General features: G+C 41.7%; 1 protein-coding gene across 4 annotated transcripts in view; it reads left to right on the plus strand.

Moving 5' to 3' along the window:
- The window catches only part of SYNPO (synaptopodin), a 71,502-nt gene that overhangs the window by 24,873 nt on the left and 22,305 nt on the right, over positions 1-24,324 (plus strand). For 3 of the 4 annotated variants that reach the window (XM_074212627.1, XM_074212626.1, XM_074212629.1), the window contains one exon: positions 586-1,294. In XM_074212627.1, coding sequence (XP_074068728.1) covers positions 907-1,294 — 388 coding nt within the window. In that variant the 5' untranslated portion in view covers positions 586-906. The remainder of the gene's footprint in view (positions 1-585; positions 1,295-24,324) is intronic. The other variant, XM_074212628.1, reaches the window with a different exon arrangement.

The following is a 24,324-nucleotide window of genomic DNA, read 5'->3' on the forward strand; positions in this document are numbered from 1 at the left end:
ATGGATTGGAGAACTGAGAGAGAGGAAAAAATGAGACCAATTAGGTAGCTAGTATGGTATCCCAGGAGAAGCATGATAAGGCTCTGAACTATGTGATTGGAGACAAATGGAAGAGAGGGATACTGTAGAGCAGATATTCTTAACCTGGGGTCCACAAACTACTAAGGGGATCTATGGATAGATTTTGTGGGGTCTGCGAAATTTGATGGGAAACAGAGCATTTCCTTCAATTATTTAAAAAACATCATTCTGAGAGAGGCTTCATAGGCATCCCCAGATTGCAAAGACATCAAAGATACCCCCTAAAATTAAGATTCCCCTGGTTTAGAGACCAACCCTTTAAAAGAATCTGGGCCTATTTCAGCAGACTTGGAGAAGGAATTCAGAAACTTGACTTCCAGTCCTGGTTCTGCCACTAATTGAAACAAGGACCTTGTATGAACTTGGTCAAGTTTTCCCACCCTGAGTCTCAGTTTTCCCATCTATAAAAGGAAGGGATTGTACTAAGGTCCCTTTCTGCCATAAGAATCTTTGTCCTTTGCTAACACTTGACTTTTTTTCCCTTTCCTTTTTCTTTTTTTCCAGTACAGGTGAATTCATTCTGAAGCCAGTACTCAAAGTCTTGACACCACCAGGAAAGGAGGGGCAGAATAGCCTATTGGAGAAATCCAAACCTTGTTCCTGCTAGCATTCACCTCTAGCTCTGTGGGGTCCCTTCAGGGAAGTAAAGTGATTTCCCATCTGTCTTAGACTTTGTGATCAGATACCGCCCAGGCTTGAACCTGGTGGACCCCCCCCCCCGCCTTCTACAGACAGACATAGGCTGCCCCAGGACCCAGAGGGGACACTCCTCAGGTGAAGAGTCCTGAATCAGCTTTCACAGAGGGAGTAAACAGCAAACTTACCATGTTTGGTCCTCAGCTGCTCCAGCCTCAGTCCTTGGGGACCAGGCCTAGTGAAGGGAGGGCTCACTCTGATGACTTTGAGCTTCCTGAGAAAAACTTCAAGTGTCCGGCCACTGAGTCCAAGGAGAACAGTTTGAGCATGCTGGAAGATCCAGGACAAGCTTCTCTTTTGGACCTAGAAGAGGAAGAGAAGAAAGGCTCAGACAATATAACATATGGAACTAGGGAAGATGGGTTCCAACAGTCAAGTCCCCTTCTAGCCCATTTGGGCAATAGTCCAAGGCAAGCCCCTGGGAGGTCGCATAAGACATGTGGCACCAGCCAGGACTGGAAAGCAACCAGAATCCAGCCTGTCAAAACCTCCAGTCCCAGCTCAGTCCAGAAACCAGGTAAGACAGACCTTTCCCCTTCCCTCAAGTTAAGTTGCTGGCAAAGCAGTGGTAGATGGGATTTGTCTTTCCAAGTCCTGGCTGCTTCCCAGCCCCCCCATCTTCCAACTACTCCAGTGACCTTGACCCTTTATCCATCTCTCCCTTAACCCATCTCCCAAGGCTACTTGCAGAAAATGAACTGGGAAACATCTATTTCCTTCAATGTTTTACTGGGCTCTGGGACCTCAATGGTGAGGTATGCTATCTACCTTGTAATTTTACAATCCTATCTAGTTTTCCCATCATGGGAAATATTCATCCAGGTTTTCTGCTAAGCCCTGTCTTCTCTATGAGAGTCTGTCCAATATGCTAGAAGCCTTCTTCAGTTTTTAAAAATATCTCAATGATACTTGTATTTAGGCAAACTATTGTGTCTGTCTCATTAAATGGTTGACATACCTTTTCTGATCCTGCACAACTCTGTTGATATATTTTATGCTTCTTTACTGTGCTTAAGTTACTGTTGATAATATGTTGTAGCTTGCTTACCTTTGCAGTATTGCTATCCAGTGCCCTTGGGACAACAGCAATTTTGATTCCTCTGAGATTGTGGTGTACAAGGGAAGATGGCTTCTGTCTTGGGAGCAGAAATTTGGAGGATGAAGAAGATCTGGAATGTAGTTTTAAAATTTCAGGAATCTCTAGGAACCTCTGCTTTAAGGAACTCATCTTTTATGAGAAAATACCCACATGTGCACACATACAGAGAGAAAACCAAAAGAACAAAACCCAACACTGTTCTGTACCCCCAATTAATGAACTGTTTGGGTTGCGTGGTGTCACTGTTAGTTATGAGTGATAGAGCCTTACTATGTGAATGTGGATGTCTAAAAGAAAGTTTTGAGCAACAGGGAGAATGATGGGAATAATTAAAAGTATCAGGAAGTTGCCTAAATGGTTTTCAGTCTGATTTCCTTATTTCTGGACTTTATTATCAACTGTTATACCTGTCAGTATCTCTATTTTTTCTCTCTCTGCCTTTTCCTGTCTCTCCCCTCCCCTCCAGAAATAAATACACATATTCACACACACACACACAAACACACACACACACACACACACATTTTGGTAAGGCAGTGGGATTAAGTGACTTGCCCAAGGTCATAAGCTAGGTAATTAAGTGTCTGAGGCCAGATTTGAACTCCTCTTGACTCCAGGGCTGGTGCTCAGTCCACTGTGCCACCTAGTTGGCCCCATACATACAAAACAGTGGTAGATGGGATTTGTCTTTCCAAGTCCTGGCTGCTTTTCCCCCTGTCTTCTAACTACTCCCATGACTGTGGCCCTTTATCCATCTCTCCCAAGGTTACTTGCAGAAAATGAACTGGGAAACATCCATATATATATATGGATATATATATATATGTATATATATATATATATATATATGTATATACACATCCCTACATTTCTATCTATAGCCATCCATCTACTCACCTGTCTTTTTACTCTCTCTCTATAGAATAATAATAATAATAAAAAGAATTAGCATTTACATAGCTGTTTTAGTTTGTAAAACACTCCTACTTAAGCTCACTTTTTTGATCTCACAACCCTGTGAGGTAGGTGGTGTTATTGTCATTCCTATTTTACAAGTGAGGAAACTGAAACCCAGAGAGGTTAAGTGACTTGCCTAGAATCATAAGTCAAGTGTCTAAGACAGGATTTGAACTTGTCTTCTTTACTCCATGTCCCTCACTCTACCACCTAGCTGCTTCTATCTGTCTATCTATCCATCTTTATCTGTTTATCCACATATTCATTCTTGTTTCTTTTTTCTTTTTTCTTCTTTCTTTCTTTCTTTCTTTCTTTCTTTCTTTCTTTCTTTCTTTCTTTCTTTCTTTCTTTCTTTCTTTCTTTCCTTTTTTATCTGTCTTCCTACTTGTCTGCCCATCTATTGCCTATTCTGAGGGACAGATTCAAAAGGCTGGTGATTCAACTCAAGTTATGATAGGAATCATATCTGTTATCTTTTTCCAATGTAGATGTTTAAGCTGATCTTTTTTTTTGAATGCTTATGGATTTAATTGAGACTTTTGTAATGCTCCATGGCTTGATTAAATTAATTCAATATCATTTTCAAGTAAAAATATTTTGAGAATCTCAGAATTAATGGGGAATTCTTTTATTTGAACTCTGTAGTTCTGGATGCCAGGACAATTAGCTGGTGCAGCGGATAGCGCACTAGACCTGGAATCAGGAAGACTTATCTTCCTGAATTTGTTTCTAACATTAGCACTTCCTAGCTGAGTGACCCTGGGCAAATCACTTAACCCCTTTTGCCTCAGGGCAAACTGGTCCATCCCTGACAAGAAAATCTCAAATGGGATCACAAAGAATCACACATGACTGAACAACAACAACAATTCTAGATGCCAGAATTTCTATATCTAATCTGTACAGTTTATGGCATTAGTGAAAATTTTAGGTGAGTTTTTCTGTTTCATATTTCACATAATGTCAATACTCTGAAAATATTGACTCAGTAATAGAAAATTTGGTTTTGCAAGATTTTAATATATATGCATAGGAGGTGTGTTATTTGAGGAGAGCTCTTATGGCTATATTTTGTTCTATCCAACCAAATGATTTTTTCTTGGGGGAGATGAGGGGGGAGTCAGCAGACAATAATAGACACTCTGGGATTTGATATTCTTATGTAAAGGTGGCATGATGTGATTGGATTGTGAACATGAGTTTCTATTCCTGGGATTGACATCTCAGTTTCCTTATGTAAAATGAGGGAGTTGAAATAGGTGATCTCTAAGATTTCTTCTAGTTTTAGCTTAATATTTTTTGACAACTTTTAATATAATCCTAATCTGAAAATATATCTGTACTTTCTACCCTTTGCCACAAAGGCAAAAAATATAAATTCAACAAAGTCACAACCAATATATTGACTGAGTCTCACAATGTATGATATACTTTATAGTTCCCTAATTCTGCAGAGCAGGAAGGGTAGTTCAATTTTAACTTTTATTGTACTATTTTATCTATATGTATATATATATATAAATATATATATGTATGTAAATAAAATTACACAGTCTGGAGTATGACTGTGAAGATGTAATCAGCTGAAGAAAATTACATGCCTACCTATTCCCATCTCATATTTTCCATCAAGAATACACAACCTGTTCATACAGATCATTCTTAGAAAGATTTAGAGATGAGGATATAGTCATAGAGAAAGGTAGTTATTAGTTTTTCAGTTGATTTTATGGGTAAAAGTAGTATCTGTAATTGTTTCCATTTGTTGAAGTCTTTCTTTAAGAAATCTTGAAAATTGGTCCCTGAGACCCTTTAAAGTTGTTTCACTTCCCAAATTAATTCTTCTGTATGTATTTGGTCAGTTAATTTTTGTGCCTAGATTATCTAAAGTATTATTTCTACATCTTCACAACATCTATCAATAGAGTGGTGGGTCCAATATGGTCCCTAGTAAGAGAATCACTTTGTACATGACTGCCAGAAAATCTGTTTTGCTTACATTCTTTGTTCTCCTCCTGTTAGTTTTTTCTTCAAATGCTCTCAGGATAATCTGTCTTCAGCCAGGTCTTATACCATGTTTTTTGTGACAGGTTTCCCTCACCTCAAATGTCTTTTTACTGTTTGGTGGAACAATACTTCTTGTAATCTTTTGTCATTTACCTCTACAGTTTTTTTTAACAATTTTTTAAAAGCAAATAAGCCCATACTTAAACTGTTGTTCTTGGCTGTCCTGTCTCTCCATCCGGCAAGGAAGCTGAATGTTTGTTATTTGAAGTGGCTTCAGGATTCCTTTGGCCAACTTTATTGTGGCAATGGTTTTTCCTCATTTAAACTTCTCTATGACATGGCAAATCTTAATGATAATCAACATTTTCTTCTGTGTTTTCCTTATTTTGGGAATCTTATTTGGAATCTTACAGATTGGAGCTGCCATCATTACCAATAGTGCCTTCTTCTCTTTATTCTTTCTTCTCATTTAGTATTGATTTTGACCTTTAGTCTACCTAGTCAGTTGAAGTAACTATAAATAGTAAATTCTGAAATGACTACTAGGTGGCTAACCAGTTATTTCCTGTCTGTTAAGATACAGTCATTAATTTTTTTTTGAGAGTGTCACATACTTGTCACATCTAGACATTTCCGACTGTCTTCATAAGAAAGAATGCATGATACATATGGTATAAACTTTTGGTTTCTTCTGTTTCCTGATGTTGAATTATATTTTCATATATGATCTTGTGCCCCTATTTGTCTCACCTTGTACCTCCCTTCCCCATTTGAACTGAAGTAACTGATGCTGATGTTGGAGAGGCAACTAGATTGCTCAATGGTTAGAGCACTGGGCCTGGAGTCAGGAAGACTTGAGTTTAAATCTGTTCTCCAACATTTACTAGTTGTGTGACCCTGGACAGTCAGATATGACTTAATGACAACAACAACAACAAAACTGTTAGATGTTAGAAGATGTTGACCTACTTTGGAAAATTTTGTCATGCTTGTCATAAAATTTCTCAACTTCTCTTGTTAGCATCAAGATTTAGTTATCTTTATGCTGTTCTGTTTACTTGCGATCATCATATATTTTTCCCACAACATATCTCTTGTTACCTTTAGACCTGTGAAAACTAAGTGTGCCAACTACTCCATTTTCTTCTATGATAAGAACTCAGGAATCCATCTTCCATTTACCTGCAATTTCTTTGAGTTTTCTCTTTTATATATAGAGAAAAGGTCAATACTGACACCATCCAGTTCCATAGGACATTCAGTATTTGGTTATTGAACAAAGTTAAAAGGAATTTATGGTCTGGTCTTAAAAAATGGAGTAAGTCTTAGCCCCCCTTTCCCCCTTTCCCCCATTATTCCACCTCTGTTTCTATGAAAATTAAAGAGGGCTATTTTGTGGGGGGGGTTTGTTCCAAATTTTCATGGCCAAAAATTTGACATTTAGTGGCTAAGTTTTAGAGGATTAACTTCCCTATGAAAAGCTAGGTGTATTCTCTTCATTCATTCATTTATTCATGCAATAAGCATTTATTGAGCATTTACAATGTTTCAGAGTGCTAGGTTCTAAGAAAAACAAGATTAAAAAAAAGAAATAGAAGTTCTAATGTTCTAAATGGACACATGACTTAATTTTGAAAAATCACCTCATAGAAATCCCCCAAACATGGAAGGTAGAAGATTTGTTCTGCTTGTCTCTGCATTTTTTAAACTTTTTATTATTTTTAATATTTTTTTCCTTTCTCTTTTCCAAAGTGGTGGTGGTGGTGGTGGAATTGGAGACAGATCAAATAACTGCTTGTTAATTGAAAAAAAATTTAGAAAGAAATAGTGTCTGTCTGCAATAAACAAATTTTATTTAGGGAAATATGAAAATAGCTAAATAAAAATATTTAAAAGATAAATACAAATTAATTCCCAGTAAATAGGGAGGCACTAGCAACTGGGTGTGAGGAGGAGGATTCAGAATTGGCTTCATGTGTGAGGCTTGGTACTTGTGCTGATCCTTGAAGGAAGCCAGGAATTCTATAAACTAGAAATGAGGAGGAAGGATATTACAGGTATAGGGGAGAGTTTGTGTGAAGGCATAGACGACAGAATCAATTACTTATGTATCCACCATGTGCCAGGAAAGGATAGGCTCCACAGATTCAAAGAAAGGGAAAAGATAGTCTTTGTTCTCCTAGATCTCATTGTCTAATGTGGGAAGAAGCACACAAACAACTGCATACAGACAAGTCTTCTATAGGATAAATAGGAAATAATTAACAGGGGGAAGGTGCTAGAATTAAGAGGAATTGGAAAAGGGCTCCCATAGAAAACAGAATTTTAGCTAGGACTTAGAGCCAGGAGGCAGAGAATTCTAAAGTTGGGGGACAGTCATAAAAAAGACCTGGTGCAAGGAAATGAAATATCTTGTTCTTAGAGTAGCCAGGAGATCAATGTCACTGGATTGGGGAATCCACGGTGGGGAGAAAGGTGTAAGGGTGTGTGTGTTTGTGTGTGTGTGTGTGTGTGTGTGTGTGTGTGTGTGTGTGTGTGAATTCAAGTTAAGGGCTTTGAATGACAAAGAGGATTTTATATTTGATCGTGGAGGTAGTCTGGAGTCAGATAGTGCAAGGCTTTAAATGTCAAACAGAGGAATTTTTACATTTTCTCCTAGATGTAATTGGGAGCTTCTTGAACTGGGGAAAGACATTCTTTGAGCTGTGCTTTAAGACCATCAATCTGACAGTTCTGTAGAGGATGGATTGAGACTTCTCCAGAGATGTTGTAGAGGTAAAAGAGTAAAGATGTAGCAATGGTTTAAATTTAATGAATGGGGTGAGAAAAGAGTCAAGGATGGCTCTGAGATTGAGAATCTGAGGAAATGGAAGGATGGTGATATCCTCAATAGAAATAGGAAAATTAGGAAAATTAGGAAGAGGGATAGGTTTTAGGAAAAAGAAAATGTGTCTTGTTTGAACACAATGAGCTTGATATACCCATGGAACATCCAATTGGAGATGCCCAATAGATAGCTGATATTGCAGATCTGTAGGTCAGAAGAGAGATTTGGTCTAGATGTATAGATCTGTGAATTATCAGCATGAAAATAATTGAACCTATGGAAGCTTATGAGAGCATCAAGTGAGAGAATATAGGAAAATAATAATAATAATAGCATTTATATAGCATTTTAAGGTTTGCAAAATACTTTAAAAAATTCATTTTATCCTTTGAGGCAGGTACTATTGTTATTCCCATTTCTCAGATGAGGGAACTGTGGGAGATAGATTAAGTGACTTCTTTAAGGTCACACAGCTTGCAAAAGTCTGAGGCAGGATTCAAACTTGTTTTTCTGATTGCCAAATCCAACACTATTCACTTAACTTCCCTGAAGAGGAAGACAGAAGAGAACAGGAGAATACAATAAAGTCATTCTCCTCTCAAGTAGACTTATATTCTAACAGGGACAAAACCTAGAGTCAAATGAATGCATCACTGAATATATAATTAATGTTTCTGCAAAAGCCAGACAGTGAATATGATTCTTTACAGATGATTATTTCCACTTGTGATTAGGACTCACCCTAATACTCAACCCTTTCTTCCCTGAGAGTAAAGGGACAAGTGACTGGACATAGTTGATTCAATAAAGTTTTGTTGAGCTTCCCACTATGGATTTTTCAATCCAGTGACATTGATCTCCTGGCTACTCTAAGAACAAGATATTACATTTCCTAGCACCAATCAAGAACGTATAAATGCAGATTCATAGATATAGGTCACTCAAATAAATAGGATCTTTAATAAATAAGACATTAATTCTCTTTGTGGATGATATTGTTTTAAGTCCTAGAATATTATAGTAACATTACATTAAGTTCTATAATACTAGAGGGGGGCCAGTCCTTAATAACATCTTTTCTTGTTGTTGTTGTTCAGTCATGAACAACTGTTCATGATTCTCTTTGGGATTTTTTTTGGCAAAGATAATGGAGTAGCTTGCCATTTCCTTCTCCAGTTCATTTTACAGATGAAGTAACTGAGGCAAACAGGATTATAGTATTCAAAAGAGATTCAAAAGAGAGTAAGTCATACTGAAGAAACCAATAATAACTGACATTTACAAGGAGTTACAGGTTTTATCTCATTTGAGTCCCACAACAATCAGATGCGATAGATACTTCAAATATTTCTTTTTTATTTCCTTTTTATTTTTTCTAGTTATAAACATAGTTTTCAATATTCACCCGTTTGCAAATTTATGAGTTTTTCTACCACCTCTCTTTCCTACCCCCTTCTCATGACAGCATATAATCTAATAAAAGTACTTCAAACATTTCTATCCCAATTTTCCAGCTGAGAAACAGTAAGTTACAAGAAAAGGAATAGATAGGGCTGATCAGTTGAACTGGAAAATATTGCATTGACATCCATTAAATATTTTTTTAGTTTTTTTTTTTTGTAAAGCAATGGGGTTAAGTGGCTTGCCCAAGGCCACACAGCTAGGTAATTATTAAGTGTCTGAGGTCGGATTTGAACTCAGGTACTCCTGACTTCAAGGCTGGTGCTTTATCCGCTAGGCCACCTAGCCGCCCCCTGCATCCATTAAATATTAAAATGCCTAGAGATAGGGAGTATGGTAACACAGAAAGAGCACTGGCTTTGGCATCAGAGCACTTGAGTTCAAATCCAGACACTGTTAGACATTTATGACAACTTCTTCCTTATTTTAGATAGGGTAAAAGTGAAATCCATAGAAAAGTCATCTGAGGACCCAGAATGAAGGTAATAACAGAAACAATATTAAAATTCAGGGCACTGAACTAGATGGTGGTTATATGATTGGACAGAAGGGAAGGGATGTGAAAAATGAGACTCTGATGTGATAGATACTTCAAATATTTCTGTTTTTAATTTTCTTTTTATTGCTTTTTTTCTTTTATTCTTTTTATTGCTCAAGTGACCTTGAGCAAGTCATCTTGCATTGAGCCTCCAATTCTTCATCTGCAAAATGAGAGGGCTGGATTAAAGGATAAAAGTGGATAAAAGGTCACCTCTGGCATGGTCTTTAACTTCTCAGGATATCAGTTTCCTTAACTGAAAGATGACAAGATTGAATCAAAGATAAATTTTTGACTCCTGTCCAGTTTTAAGCCTATTATTCTACGAATGTCTCTATGGAGACTACTGAAGGACATGATCAAGAATTACATAAGATAAGAAGGCATGGATGATTCACAAATAGACACCTTGAGAGGGAACATCCACATAAAGGAGAGGAAGCATTGAAATTTAACAGTCTCAATTTAAGGTAAAAAATGTATGGCACAGATAGTCAAGTCAGAGAACAGAGAGGTCATTGGTTGGGAAGGGGTATCAGGGAGGGCTTCCAGAGAACAGAATTTTGAAGGATGGGTAGAATTTGAACAGAAGGAGAGATAGGAGAGGAGCTAACATTGGACATAGAAATGAATGCCCAGATTGGTGTAGGCAGGGGTAAGGAACCTTTTTTTCTGCCAAGAGCCGTTTGGATATTTATAGCATCATTTGCCTGCTATATTTGGACAAATATTTAATTAATTCATCCCTAAAAAGCTCCTAGATTTATTGAATTCTGAGTCCCACTTATGGTTGCTGTGGCAACATTAGACCAAATAATTTTACCAGCCTTATATGGCCTGCCCCTGGTGTAGGAGAAAGACTCAGAGTCTCATTTTTCACATCCCTTCCCTTCTCTCCAATCATATAACTACCATCTAGTTCAATGCCCTGAATTTTAATATTGTTTCTGTTATTACCTTCATTCTGGGTCCTCAGATGACTTTTCTATGGATTTCACTTTTACCCTATCTAAAATAAGGAAGAAGTTGTCATAAATGTCTAACAGTGTCTGGATCTATAATTTTATCTTACATGTGAGTATCAGGGAAGAGACCAACCTGACTAAAAGACAGTATTCATGATTCAGTATATCAAGAGATGCTAACTTGTAGAAGCAGGGATTTGAATACCAGGTTAAAATTGGACTTGATCTTCCAAGTTGGGCACAGGAATACCTTTAGAATATCTCTAAGTGACTTGGACTTTGGGGATGGAGTCTTAGATGGAGATTCCTCTCTATTTGTACCCTTAGCCCAGCTAGAAGGGTTTCCTCAGGGATCCCAAGGAAATACTTTGAGCTCCAGTTCTTTCTGCTTACCAAGGAGAAAACTGTCTGAGGTGGAGGTTGGGACCAGGAAATACCTTCTGAGTCAGTTTAAGTGGAAACAGGCCATTTCCAGATAAGAGGAAAATGAGGGAGCTAGGGACAACCAGAGGGGACATGAAGAAAATGAAGAGAAACTGGAACTGGTGTATGTCTGTAAAAAGCAGGAAACTTTTGCCAAGTGACACCCTGGCAGAGGGTCTGGGGAGCTGACCCTTCTTTGGGAGGGCTTTGACACCCAGAAAAGAAAGAGAATTTAATTTGTTTTATTTTAATGCAGACAGTCATGCTTTCCTATTCCCTCTTCTTTCCAGTCTCAGTCGAATAATAATAATGATGCTTGTATTTTGTCAGTGTTTTAAAGTTTATGAAGCACTTTATATATGTTATTTCGTTTGATTCTCTCCCCTCCTTCAACCCCAAATGCTAAGGATGAGGAAACTGAGGGTCAGGGATGAGAAATGCCTTGTCTCAGGTCACAATTTTTCTTTTTTTAGGTTTTTGCAAGGCAAATGGGGTTAAGTGGCTAGGTAATTATTAAGAATTATTAAGTGTCTGAGACCGGATTTGAACCCAGGTACTCCTGACTCCAGGGCTGGTGCTTTATCCACTGTGCCACCTAGCTGCCCCATCAGGTCACAATTTATGCAATTGAGACAGAATCTATGTGCCTTTCCATCACAACAAAAAGTCATCCATTCATTACAGATGCTGAAATCAGGACTTCCTTTTCCAGATACTATAGATTTCTAGAACTTTAGAAATCTTACAAAAAATAGCATCTAATTCCTTAATTTTGCAGTTAGAAAAGTAAGGTCTAGAAAGAAGGTGTGATATGCCTAAGATCATAATACTATTTAGGGGCATAGATAAGGCTAAAAATCCACTTTTCCTAACACGTTATTGTTTGACATCATGCTTGCTTCTCACATCACTTGTAATCATCAACTCTGACACTCTCTGGAAAGGGTGACCAAGGGATGCTATGGAAAACTTGCCTTGCCAGTGGGTAGAAAATAGGGATTGGGTTTATGATTTCACTGTTATGAGGAGTTCCTAGGTGGATCATTAATGCAGATTACCATCTTCTCTGCAATTTGTCCAGATTATAAAGTTAAAATGTGTCAGAAACAGAAAGAACTTGACCCCAGTTCTTTCTGGCCTTGAGATTAGTTCTCTTTCCCACCAAGCCATGGTATTGTTCATAATAATAATAGCTTTTGTTTATGTGAAGGATCTTAAGCACCTCTCCCATAATAGTTAATGGCTATGTATAGTGTTTATCATTTAAAAGTTCCATTGTCCCAAGAGGTCTTTAAGCAAACTCATTTCAATGGGGCCAGGTTATGATGAATGAGCAACACTATAGAAGGTGTTGAAGGAGTTTCACATAGTAGATTCTTCTCAGCACCAAGGACAGCTATCTGTAAAATTTTTGACAAGGTTTGGGCTCAGTTTATAACCAATTTAGAAAAAAGGGGGTGTTCTTTTTCTAAAATGAGAGATGATATACATGCCAGATTACAAGACCCCTTACGCCTCTCCCTTTTTGTTCAGTGAAGCATAATAGGAAGCTCAGTGAACTGAGAACCAGGAAACCTGAATTCTCTGCCATTTATTGGCCACATGATCCTGAGTAAAATACTTTATATTATCAATCGACAAACAATTTTTAAGAACTTACTGTATACTAGATTCTGTACTAAATGCTGGAATACAAGGATAAAAAATATTAATGAATTTATATTCTATCAAGATAAACAATATGCATACCTAATAAATATTCTATATATGTATAAAATTTTTCAAGGTAGACAACATGTATACCTAAAAATATACAATGTATATATAAAGTAATTTTGTGGGAGAGGCATTAGCAACTGATGTTCATAGAGGTGATGATACTGTTTCCTTTTCTGTGAGATGAGGAGGTTGGATTAGATAATCTTTAAATTGCCTTCCAGCTCTCACAGACTAAGAACCTATGATTGAGCCTAGATTTCTAGTCAGCCAGTGATTAAATGGAATCTGGGTGGTTCCCGAAGCCCTTTTAAAACCAGGAAGCTCCTAATTGTCTGAGTTTTGTGGAATGGACCATCGAGTTCAGGAACAGGAATACATGATTGGGTGAATCACAGTTCATTTTGGGAATATTTTGGTTTGGGAATTGCATCAGGCCTGAAGAGAAGTGATACACTGGGACATGGGCTCCAGGTCTAACTCTTAGACTTGAGGTGCAAAGGGGCCTCAGAGGTAATAATCTAACCTAATACTCTCATTTTATAATTGAGAAAACTGAGGCCCAGAGAGCTAATGTGACTTGCTTGTAATCACATAGGTGGTAGTAGAAAGCTGGGGTGATTTAGCTTCAGCAGACTGGCACCAGACAGTCTGTTCTGAGTTATTTTCTTTAATTTGCACTGTACCTGCAATTCTATTACTTAGGTAATGTTCATTTCCCTTGGGACATAAACTTGAAAAAATTCAGTCCTATGCTATGGCGGGAATGTATGTCAGAGGGAGGGTAGGTGCTAGAATGATGTGTTAAAAATATAGTGAATTTGGAAGAGGGAGGGAGAAAGAGGTTAGGGGATCAGGCCTAATTTTTCCCTGAATGTAAAGAGCCAAGTAGGCCCTGGTTCTTCAAGTTGGGGTCTGAAGATCAGTTAAATTGTGTTGGAATTAGAAGGATAATCTCTAGAGCAAATCCCCTAGATTAGCTCACGAGATCCCAGGTTTGGAGAAGCTACCTAATCAGTAAGGCCTTCATCAGGGACCCAGTGTGTGATTCCTTTTGAGACAGAAGAAAGATTCTGGGGAAATAGCAAGCCTCTGCTTCTTTGTTTCATCTATCCTGTTTTTTGACCATGTCATAGTTTTAGAATTAGAAAAGTTATTGTAACCATTTCACAGATAAGAAAACTGAGGTCCAGGGTGGGGAAATGACATTATCTAAGGTCACATGGAGAGTGAATTGTAAAACTGGGAATTTGAACTCAGATTCTCTGACTCCACATCCAGTATCCTTTTCCTGTGTTTCTGGGATGGTTTCTGGAATGGTGACTGGGATGGAGGTGGGAGGGGGAAGGAAAGGAGAAGGAGGAATACTTCTCCCCCAACCCTATAGATGCATAGGAATATTGCATAAATTCAATGCAATCTCATGCATCTACATTTCCCCAGATTAAAGCATTTTCTTTTTTCTTCTTTTCTCCCTCAAACACACCCACACATTAAAAGCACATGCTCTCTTTCTTTCTCGGCCTCCCTGTCTCTGACACATGCTGTTCCCTGGCTTCCTCTATAGATTCATAGATCATTAGAGCTGGAAAGGAGATCATGTAGTCCAACCCCCTCATATACAGAGATGGGGTTCTAGTTAGTTGTCTCTGAGAAGCCTCTTGAAAAGGTGGGTGATATACTTTGCTTTGCAGATCATCAAAGCTTGTTCTCTTTCTGTCCCTCCCCCTCTCCATGAGCTGAGGTAGCACAATGCCACCTCCCAGGGACAGGACACTCCAATAGTGACTGCGTCAGTGGAATGCAATGTAGACCCATGAGGTCATTCAGCAATCTGGTGGTGGTGGTTGTGGGGGAAGCTGATATGTACCCACTCTAATCCAAGTTCCAGAGTCAGGATGCTTCACACCTCTCCAGGGCTCCTAGGGTATGTGGCTTCTTACTAGAGGACATGTTGAACTTGTTTTTAGCTCAAACTCATTTTCACCCATCTCTTCTATCTCTCTCCCTACCTCTTTTTGGTCCCTAAAGCAATTGAACGGGGTCTTTAAGGATTTCTTTCCATTCCTGCTTTCTTTGTCTACTCTCATTGGGTGCTTATGTGGGAGCCCCTGCCTCTTAGGTCACAAGGACTAGGCAGAGGCATTTTGATTCTTGGTGACTGGTTCTGAAGTGGAAAGAAAAACATTTAAGAGAAAGTAAGAGGGAGGCAGAGATCAACCAAGAATTAAAAAGAGAGAAGCTGAGTCAGAGGAAGAAAGAGAATCTGAGAAGTAAGAATCAGGAGGAAAATAGAGAGAATCAGAGAAAGAAAGAAAGATACTGAAGTCACATCCTAATATCCATTCAAATTGTAAAGCGACCTCAGAAGAAGAAGGGGAGATTAAATACACGGAAAGAGATCAGTGGACTCTAGAGGGAAGAGAGGAGAGAGGGAGGGAGGGAGGGAGGGGGAGGAAGAGAGAGAGAGAGACAGACAGACAGACAGAGACAGAGAGACAGAGGGAGGAGAGGAGACAGAGAGAGAGAGAGAGAGAGACAGACAGAGACAGAAAGAGACAGAGACAGAGAGAGGGGGAGAGAGAGGGAGAATTAACACGAACAATGAAAGAAAGAGAAGCAGCTCTCCAGAGCAGGCGGGGGTGGTGGCACCTCGAGAGAGGAGGAGAGAGAGGTGCGGGAGAGCTACAGGCTCTGGCCCCATGCACTGCCGACTGCGCGGCGCTAGGGCCCTGGGGGAGCCGGCGGGCCCGGAGCAGTAACGTGGCTCACTCGGGGCTCGCTCGGGGCTCTCTCCGCTAACGGGAGCCGGCGGGCGGGGGCAGCGCCGCGGGGGCTCGGGCGGGGCGGGGCGGGGCGGGGCGGGGGGAGCGCCGCAGCCCGGGGACGCACCCCACGGGCCAGGTGCGCTGAGACGGGCTCGGCTGCGCGGCCCCTCTCGGACCGGCACCGGCACCGGCACCGGCACCGGCACCTTCCGACTGCGCGCGAGGTAAGAGGAATCCGGGGAGCTGCCAGGGATCTCCCCCGGGGGGCAGCGGGCTAGGGCCGGGCGAGGCTAGGGCCGGGCAAGCGCAGCCCCAGCTGTGCCCCTGAGGGGGTGGCTGTCGGGGGAGAGGAAAGATTGGAAGATGCAGAGCTCGAGGCTGAGAGCCCTGTGCCGACAAGCATTAGCTGTGTGACCTTGAGCAAGTCGCTTAACATCTCTGGGTCTCTTGTTTCCTCAAGTGTAAAAGGAAGGGTTCGGAGAGACATCCTCTTAGGCTCTAGCGATCCAAGGGCTTCCCCCTGAGGTCTGCTGTGGGCTTCGCCTCTCCCCGTGCCCGCTGCCCAGCACTGGGGAAGAAAAATCCGGAAACCAACTTCCCAGAGGCCAGTGCCCAGGGAACTGCCCAGGGATCCTCGCTGGCTACCGTGCAGAGAATGCGACTTTCTCCCTGACGAGGGTCCTAACTGCAAACTCCGTGAAAGCGGGGTAGCCGAAAAGTCCTAGGTTGAAAGTCACAGGAGACCTGTGCTCTAGCGGTGCCTCTCATTGACTGACTGAAGTACAGGGCAAACAGCTTCCCCTACCTGGACCTGCACTTTCTTCTAGATGAAATGAGAGGCTGTCGTCTACTCCCTCACTGGCATACACGGAGGGCCAGCCTGGGGTCCTTAGGAATGTTAGCATTCTACTGTGCGGCCACCCCCCAAGCCCCAGCTCCTCCGGACCAGAAAAACAACCTGTTGGGCTGCAGCTGCCCAACTTAAGCAGCCAGGGGAACTTGATGTACTTTGAGGTCCCTAGCAGGCAGTGCCGCTGATGTCATCTGCCCGGCCTGGGAGTCTATCCTTCCTGTGTGGAGGGGCAACCAGGGAGAGGAGGGGAGTTTCTCCCAATTTCCCTGCTGTGCGGGGAAGGGGAGAGGAGATGTTTGTAGCCAGTCTTGGCTTTGGGCTCTGGAGGGAGCTTCTCTGGCCCAGAGACCTTCCTGAGGATTTCTTAGCTCATGGGATGCATTAGGTCTGGGCCCTTGACTTATCTAGTGGGAAAATAACATTCTTGTGTGTTCTGGTGAGCTCTGAGTGTATGTGTTTATGTGACTATGTATAATCAGGAGTGAGGTGGTGAGTGAACAATTCCTGCAAGGACTGGGGGGCAGTGGGTTATGATCTTTCCCAGGGCAGAAACCCTCAGTGTTGCTGGGTTATTTCATTGATAATCTGGTTAAGTCTTGGATCAGTCTTTTGGTGATACCTCCTCCTCCCCCTCTGCCTCTCCCTCCCATAACTCAGCATGAATCCTGAGGGGTGGGTGGAGGGTCCCTTGATTAAGCCTTTGGCTGTGGCCTTCCTTCTTGGTAGAGGTTTATTTAGGGGGTGGGGGAAACGCCCACTGGGGACTGAGACAGCTTGCCATGTGAATGCTGCAGTGTGGGGGTGGAGACTGAGGGCGCCCACACCTTGTCACATGTTTTAGCAAAAGGGTAAGAAGGGGAGCTGAATTAGAGTGAAGTGGAAGATGGGGGTGGAGTGCAGTGGGTGATGGTTTTTTTTTTGTAGGCAGGCCAGCAATCCATATTCCTCCACTAAGCTGGTGTGAGAGTGTGGGCATTTTTACCCTGATTGTGCCACCAGCTGGGTGGTCTCCCTGCCTGTGGTGGGCAGCTCCAAGGGGGGTCACTCATGAGTTCTCAAGAACAGTCCCTGGGAGTCTGAGTCATGCTGGCATTCAGAAGGGATGGAGACTGGCCAAACATGAAGCCCAGGATTTGAGAAGGAGGGGTGGGTGGGAAGAGAGGGCTGGGTCCCAAATCAGTGCCATGCTAAACAGTGATGTCCTGAAGCTATTCATGGGGTCTACGCCCCCTGTTTCCAGCTGCTGCTTCAAGCAGGCTTCCTTCTGAGACTTTGGGTGTGTGGGAACTCTGAGTCTCAGCCCTTTCACCTTTCCTGGTTTTGGTCAGTCCTAGGTCCTTATTGGTCCATGATACCTCCCACTGAATTGCCTTTTTCTTCCTTCATTCCATACTCCCCTCAGAAAAGACCCTTACTGGATCTACGAAAGTAGTTTCCACTAGATTCCTAGTAAATTCTTTGATTAGAACTGGGTTTTGGTTGACTGGAAGCAGGTTCTTAGACCCATGTGTAAGGGCCTTGCTCTGCCTAGGTGGGAGGCTGAGTAGCAGGTGGCCATGGGGACTAGGGATGAGGAGAGGTGGAGGATGGTGCCGGAGTGAAGGACTCCTCCCCCTGTGGAGACAGATGGCTGCTTCAAAAGCCTACAGAGGCGGACATTGCATTAATGGTGTGTGTTTGATCCATCCTTCTGAAAATGTATTTCTGAAGGAGGGAGCAAGAGAGGGGGGCTGGGTGGAAGGCAGAAGCCCCTCTTGACTGGACTGACTCTTGCCCTCATCACCTATCAGCTTAAAGAAGTCTAATCATGGCCTGCATTTGCAGCAGAGTGTCTCTTTAGGGAGGAATCTTTCTCAAGCAGCCTTTATACAAATTTCTGACTTGCAGGGAAGGGAATAATCCAGATGGTTGAGAGCCCGAGTCAGAACTGGAATTCAGCTTTCAGGTGCTCAGCCAGAGGGAACTGACTGAATAAGACCTCCTGAGAGAGGGGATGTAGTGACTGGTCTGTACTTTAGCTGGGCTGGAAGTGGGGATGGGGAATTAGGTCTGACACAGTGATAGCTTACATTTATATCATCTAGTGCCTTTTAATTTACAAAGCCAGCTCTAACTTCTATAAAACCTAGGTACAGAGAGGGGAAGTGATTTATAGTTCCAAATGGCAGTGGGACTACTATACCAAACTGGGTGGGATTTGAAAGGATAAAGAAGGGGGCATTCCTGAGTGGGGTGGGGAACAGGACTGGAAATGATTGGCTTCTTCGTGACATCCTCTTTTGAGATCCCAACTAAACTCTTCTAAGTTAATGCACATGAAGTATCCCTAAACCAACAAGGTTTGTTACTCTAGGCAGAGCCTTCCATAGGGGCAAGAGGGACAGGCTGAGAGAATGGATGCTAGCCTTGCTGTGTAGACATTTGTGTTCCTTCTTTTGATGGTCACAAGGGAGGCAGTGTCCTCAATGACTGCTGACCCAGCCTTGTGTGAAGCCCATGGGAGCCCCATGCTGGGGCTTATGGAGGAAGATTGTGCTGAACCAGCAGTGATAGGCAGCCAGCCTTTAGGCAACTTTTACATGGAATAATTTCAGAGGCCCAACAAGTTTCATCTCACTCCAGCCCTGAAAAATAAAATCATCTTCCTTATTCATTGAGGAAGCCTAGAGTCCTACAATGCAACTTCATCTCCTTAGATGGAGACTTTGTTCTTTATTTTTTCTTAGTTTACTTTTTTTGTCCAATTAATGAAAACATGGCATTCCTCCCACCTCCTCCCATTGAAAATGAAAGAAAAACAAAACCCTTGTAAATTAATATGAAAAGTCAAGAAAAACAAATTCCTTCCTTGGCCCCATCTAAAAATTTTTTGGTCCCAATTTGCCAATTACCTCTCTGTCAGAAGGTGTGGGTGGCATGCTTCATCATGTGTCCTCTGGAACTGTGGTTGGTCATTTCATTGATTCTTAAGTCTTTCAAAGTTGTTTGCCTTTACAATACTGTTGTATAAATTGTTTTCCTGGTTTTGCTTACTCTGAATTAGTTCATACAAACCTTTCCAGGTGAAATCTTTCACTTTTTCTTCTAGCAAAATATTCTATCAGTTTGTTTATCTTTTCTCCATTTGACCTCATTTTCCAAAATTTTGACTTCATTTAATGTTAAAAATGCAAATTCCCCCAAGAGAGAAAAGTCCTTTAGTCCTAAGCATCTTAGTTCTAGAATCACAAAACTGAGAATGAGGGTCAGATCTGGATGGAAACTGAGAATGTGAGTCCAACTCAATGTGAGAAAATTGAGCCCTAGAGAGGAGAATGGACTTGCTCAAAGTCACAAAGAGAATCAAATAAAGCGTCTGGGTCTCCCAGCTTCTTGTTCAGTGTTTCCTCTACGCTTGTGCTCCCTGCCACTAGAATGATTTGATGTTCTGTTCAGAGACTGAAATAAATCAATTAGTGAATCATAGAACGTCAGAGCTAGGAGGGAGTCCAACCATCCTCTATCTGGGCCAACTCCCTCTAGTTATAGATAAAGACCCTGAGGTGAAGAGAGGGGAAGTAACTGGTCCAGTGACTGAGCCCTTTACTCCCTGTCTTGTACACTATCTACTGCTTGATAGTGGGGTCCTATCCCACAGTTCCTGCCAGGGCTCTGGACTCCAAAGGGACCTTAAAAATTCTTTCAGTCATTCTCTGCTTCCAGGTAGAATGGCATCATTTACTCAACAGTTAGATCAAGGCTTTTTTTTTTCCTTAAGGAAGATCTCATTTTTAAATGGCACCCCCCCTTCCCTACCTCCATGCTTCCCACTGGGACTTTTCCCTGCTCATTCCTTCCTGAGCACCTGGCATTCCTTTGTTAGCTGAGTATGGGCCTACAGATACAGGAGAGAAGAACAGGAGACTGAGGAGAGAGATTGGAGCTCCAAATGATGAGCTGCATCAGGGTGGCCCGAGCAGAGCCAAGGGCAGCCCACTTGGGGAATTCACAGTCCCCCTCACCCCAAAAGCAGACCTGATCAGGTAGCTGGCTGGTTTGCAATGTGCAATGTACATTTGACCTGGGGATGGGAGTTGCTTGCAGTGAAAGATTTTTTTTCACATGATTTTTTATAAAGGCACCTATTTGTAATGCCAGAAAATCCATGGCCAAGCCTGGAGGGATTTGTTTAGTGATGAGTCAGGCTGCCTCTTCTATGGAAGCATTAAAACCTGGGGGAGGCAGGTGGGGGCTGGTGTGCAGTTCTTCAGTCTTGCCCAGTTTGTGCATGTCTTGTCCCTGATGTGGGACCCTCATGCAAACAGGACTGGATAAGGGTAATAACGTCATGGGAAGAGATGATACTTTGAGAGCACTTTGTATCTCCAGTTCTTTTGGAGCCTCGTAACTTCTCTGTGACATACCTACCTCACAGGCTAGCAACTGTTAAACTGATTTTTTGGATGAAGAAACTGAGACTCATAAGATTTGAACTTAAAAGTTCATTTAGTCCAACCCCTTCATTTTTTTTGCTTCTGTTTTTTGCAAGTCAATGGGGTTAAGTGACTTGCCCAAGGTCTCACAGCTAAGTATTCATTGCCTGAGGTCAATTTTGAACTCAGGTCCTCCTGACTCCAGGGCTGGTGCTCTCTCCACTGCACCACCTAGCTGCTCCCAACCTCTTCATTTTTAAAGTTGAAACTGGAGTTTAGAGCAGTTCAGTGGACTTGCATGATCTGAATTAATTGGTTTGTGAGCTGACCCAAGGACCTTTTCTGTTGCCGTGTTGGTACAGTAGAAACCATTCTCCCCCCCCCCCCCCCAAATTTGTGTGGTGACCAATGGCTGATCTGGACAGGGGGGTGGGGTGGAGAATGCCGAGTAAATGGTCTCTTCCTAGCAATCATCATTTCCCCCAGGGGATCTAGTCTATGCCAGAGACCACCCTTACTATACTCCCTTCAGACCCATCTAACTTCCTCTAATAAGTTTTCCAGGTTCTTGGAGAGCAGGAGAAAGAGAAGGTAGGCTGTCCTGGTATGGAAAGGTAGGAGTCATGGAGGGATGTCAGAAGACAAAAGTAGGACAATTATTTAATTCTACAGCAGAGCATGAGCAAGGATTGGGGGACAACTAAATGCATAAAGAATCACATATCTATGAATCTACATCCTGCTTCTAAATGTATTGGAGTGTCGTGTCTGTGTGTGTGTGTGTGTGTGTATGTCTGTTTGTATAAGCCTTAGTTTCTCCATAAAAATGATTTGTTTGGACTTAACATTTTTCAAACAGCTTTAACATTCTGTATTTAAGTAGGATGGGTGAAGGATCTTGAGCACTATTGAGGCGGAGCTTTTATGTCTGAGTAGGGGGGCTGGTGTATAGTGGGATCTGATAATCTGACAAGAATTTCAGTTTGGACTCCTTGGTTATAGATCCAGTGATCTTTAGTTGCTTCTGGGGAAGAAGAGCTGGGAAGTTTATTGACAGTTGGCCTGTGCTGAGAAGATTCCAAGACCTTATTTTAATCATTAAAGCCTCTAGTGTCTGCCCACATGACAACAGTTTCTAATTCCCCAGCCCTGTCAGGAGGCCTTCAGCCAAGCCATAAACAGCTTTCATATTAGAGGAGGGAGGTAATGCCCCATTTTGGATACTAAGGATACCCAGGAGTCAGGATAGTTAATAGTGGCTCCCTTTCCTATAATATTAATGTTGACAAAGCCTTTTTCTTATGATAGCTTTGTGAGGTAAGTAATAATTATTATATCCGTTTGACAGATAAGGAAATGAGTCTAGAGAAGGATTTTTAAGTGTTTTGTATTTGTGTGTGTGTGTGTGTGTGTATACACATGGGTCTTTTAAAAAAATTTTTTTATTTATTTAAGGCAATGTGGTTAACTAACTTACCCAAGGTCACACAGCTAGGCAATTATTAAGTGCCTGAAGCAGGATTTGAACTCAGGTCCTCCTGACTCCAGAGCCAGTGCTCTATCCAGCGCCACCTAGCTGTCCCCTACCATATGCCTTTTTTTGAGAGGCCCATTGCCTCTGGAAAAAAAGAATTCTCTGAATAATGTTTTAAAATTCATAAAATATCTAAGATTACAAGGGAATTAATTTATAAATATTTAAAAAAAATTTATGGGCTCTAGGTTAAGACCCCTGATCTAAATTGTTAAATGGGAATCTAGGTAGCATACCAGATGTGGAATCAAGAAGACCGGAGTTCAAATCCAGCCTCAGACACTTACTAGAAGTGTGACCCTGGGACCACTTAAAACTGTTTGCCTCAGTTTCCTCATTTGTAAAGTGAGCTGGAAAAGGAAATGGCAAACCACTCCAGTATTTCTGCTAAGAAAGCCCCAAATGGAGTCATGAAGAGTCAGATATGACTGAACAACAACAAAACTGCTTAATAAATGAAATGAGTTGTCTTAGTAGGAAGTAAGCTCCCTGTCATTGGAGGTGTGCAAACAGACATTCAGTTACCACCTGAGGGTGATGCTGAATGGGAAATTTTGCTTAAGTGACCTCATCTAGTCCATTATTTTGTGATTCAAAGGGGATGAATTTATAGAGAAATGGGCAGGACAGAATCTAGCAGAACTGGCTTCCCCTTCCTTTTTCCTTCCCCTCCCCTCTCCCCTTTCCACCCAAGTTCCTTAACTGGTAAAAATTATAAATGGGCAGATGGGAAGTCAAGGTTCAGAGAGGTTCAGGGAATATCCAGCTAATAAGCAATAGGATGAGATTTAAACTCATGAATGACTTCCTGGTTTATTCTGTATCTTAGGGGTGCTCTTGTCTCCTGAGAAGAATGGTTAGAAACCTCCCCATGGATTTGGGCTCTGCTTGTCCTGTGCTCCCACAGTCAAGAATGGGCCCTCCTGTTTTTACTGGAGAGGGTCTGTTTAGGTCACATCTAGAACTCATTATCATTCCTCCTACATTTTTTCCCCCAGTTATTTATTTTTTTGTTAGCAAAGCATGTGGAGAATGTACCGCAGTGCCCTGCTTCAACTTCCATGGCCGGGGTGCTTTGGTAAGAGGGGAAAACCACAAAGAGAGGGAAAAGAGACAACTGGCAACTTACCCAGGGGTCTGGAGATGCGGAAGAGAATTTCAGCAAGACCTTTCCTCACCATCACAGACATTATAGCAATGGTTATGGGACTGACAAACATACCCTGAGGAATGGGTTTCCTTGGTGTATTAGGATTAAGACTTCCAATGGAAGGATGCCCAGATGTGGTTGCCCTGAATACTCTGGGAGACTTCTAGTCCACCCCCTTGCCAGATTATTGTGCAGTGGGTACCGATTGTCCAGCCTGGTCCAAATGATTCAGATTATTTTATACTTTCCTGATGATTATCTTCCTGACTCATGGTGTTCCTCTCCCCCTGGAAGGGCCTTTCCCTCATACCCACCTGTCAAAACATTGACAACAATAATAATACCTCAAGGATCTTTAATTTGATTGGTATGGGAGCTTCCTCCAAGAGTGGCTTCATTGTGTAGTGGAAAGGCCATGGGATCTGGAGGAGAGGTTTTGAATGCCAACTTTGCTACTTACTCCCTGTCTGCCCTAGGGCAAATCACTTAACTTCTCTGGGCTTTCATTGTAATAAGGAGGGAATTTAGATTAGATGAACTCTAAGGTCCTTTCCAGTTCTAAATCTGTGAGCTTCAGTAGAATGAAAAACATTCATCTCCTGGAAGCCAACCAGACCTAAACTAAAGAAACCTCTCTGAACTTGGCCAGTCTGATCTGCAGACTCCAGTAACTTCTCTGGTCACAGAAGCTGCCACCTGGCCCATTCTTTCACAGAACTTGGGTACTGATGGCAAAGCATTTAGAGTCCTTTCTCCTCCATACCCCAAAGAGATCAGAGGAAAAGCTGAGTGGAATAACATTGATATAATCATCAGTAGATGGAATTTTTTTGGTCT

This window comes from Macrotis lagotis, chromosome 1 (genome assembly GCF_037893015.1).
Source record: "Macrotis lagotis isolate mMagLag1 chromosome 1, bilby.v1.9.chrom.fasta, whole genome shotgun sequence".
Lineage (NCBI taxonomy): Eukaryota > Metazoa > Chordata > Mammalia > Peramelemorphia > Peramelidae > Macrotis > Macrotis lagotis.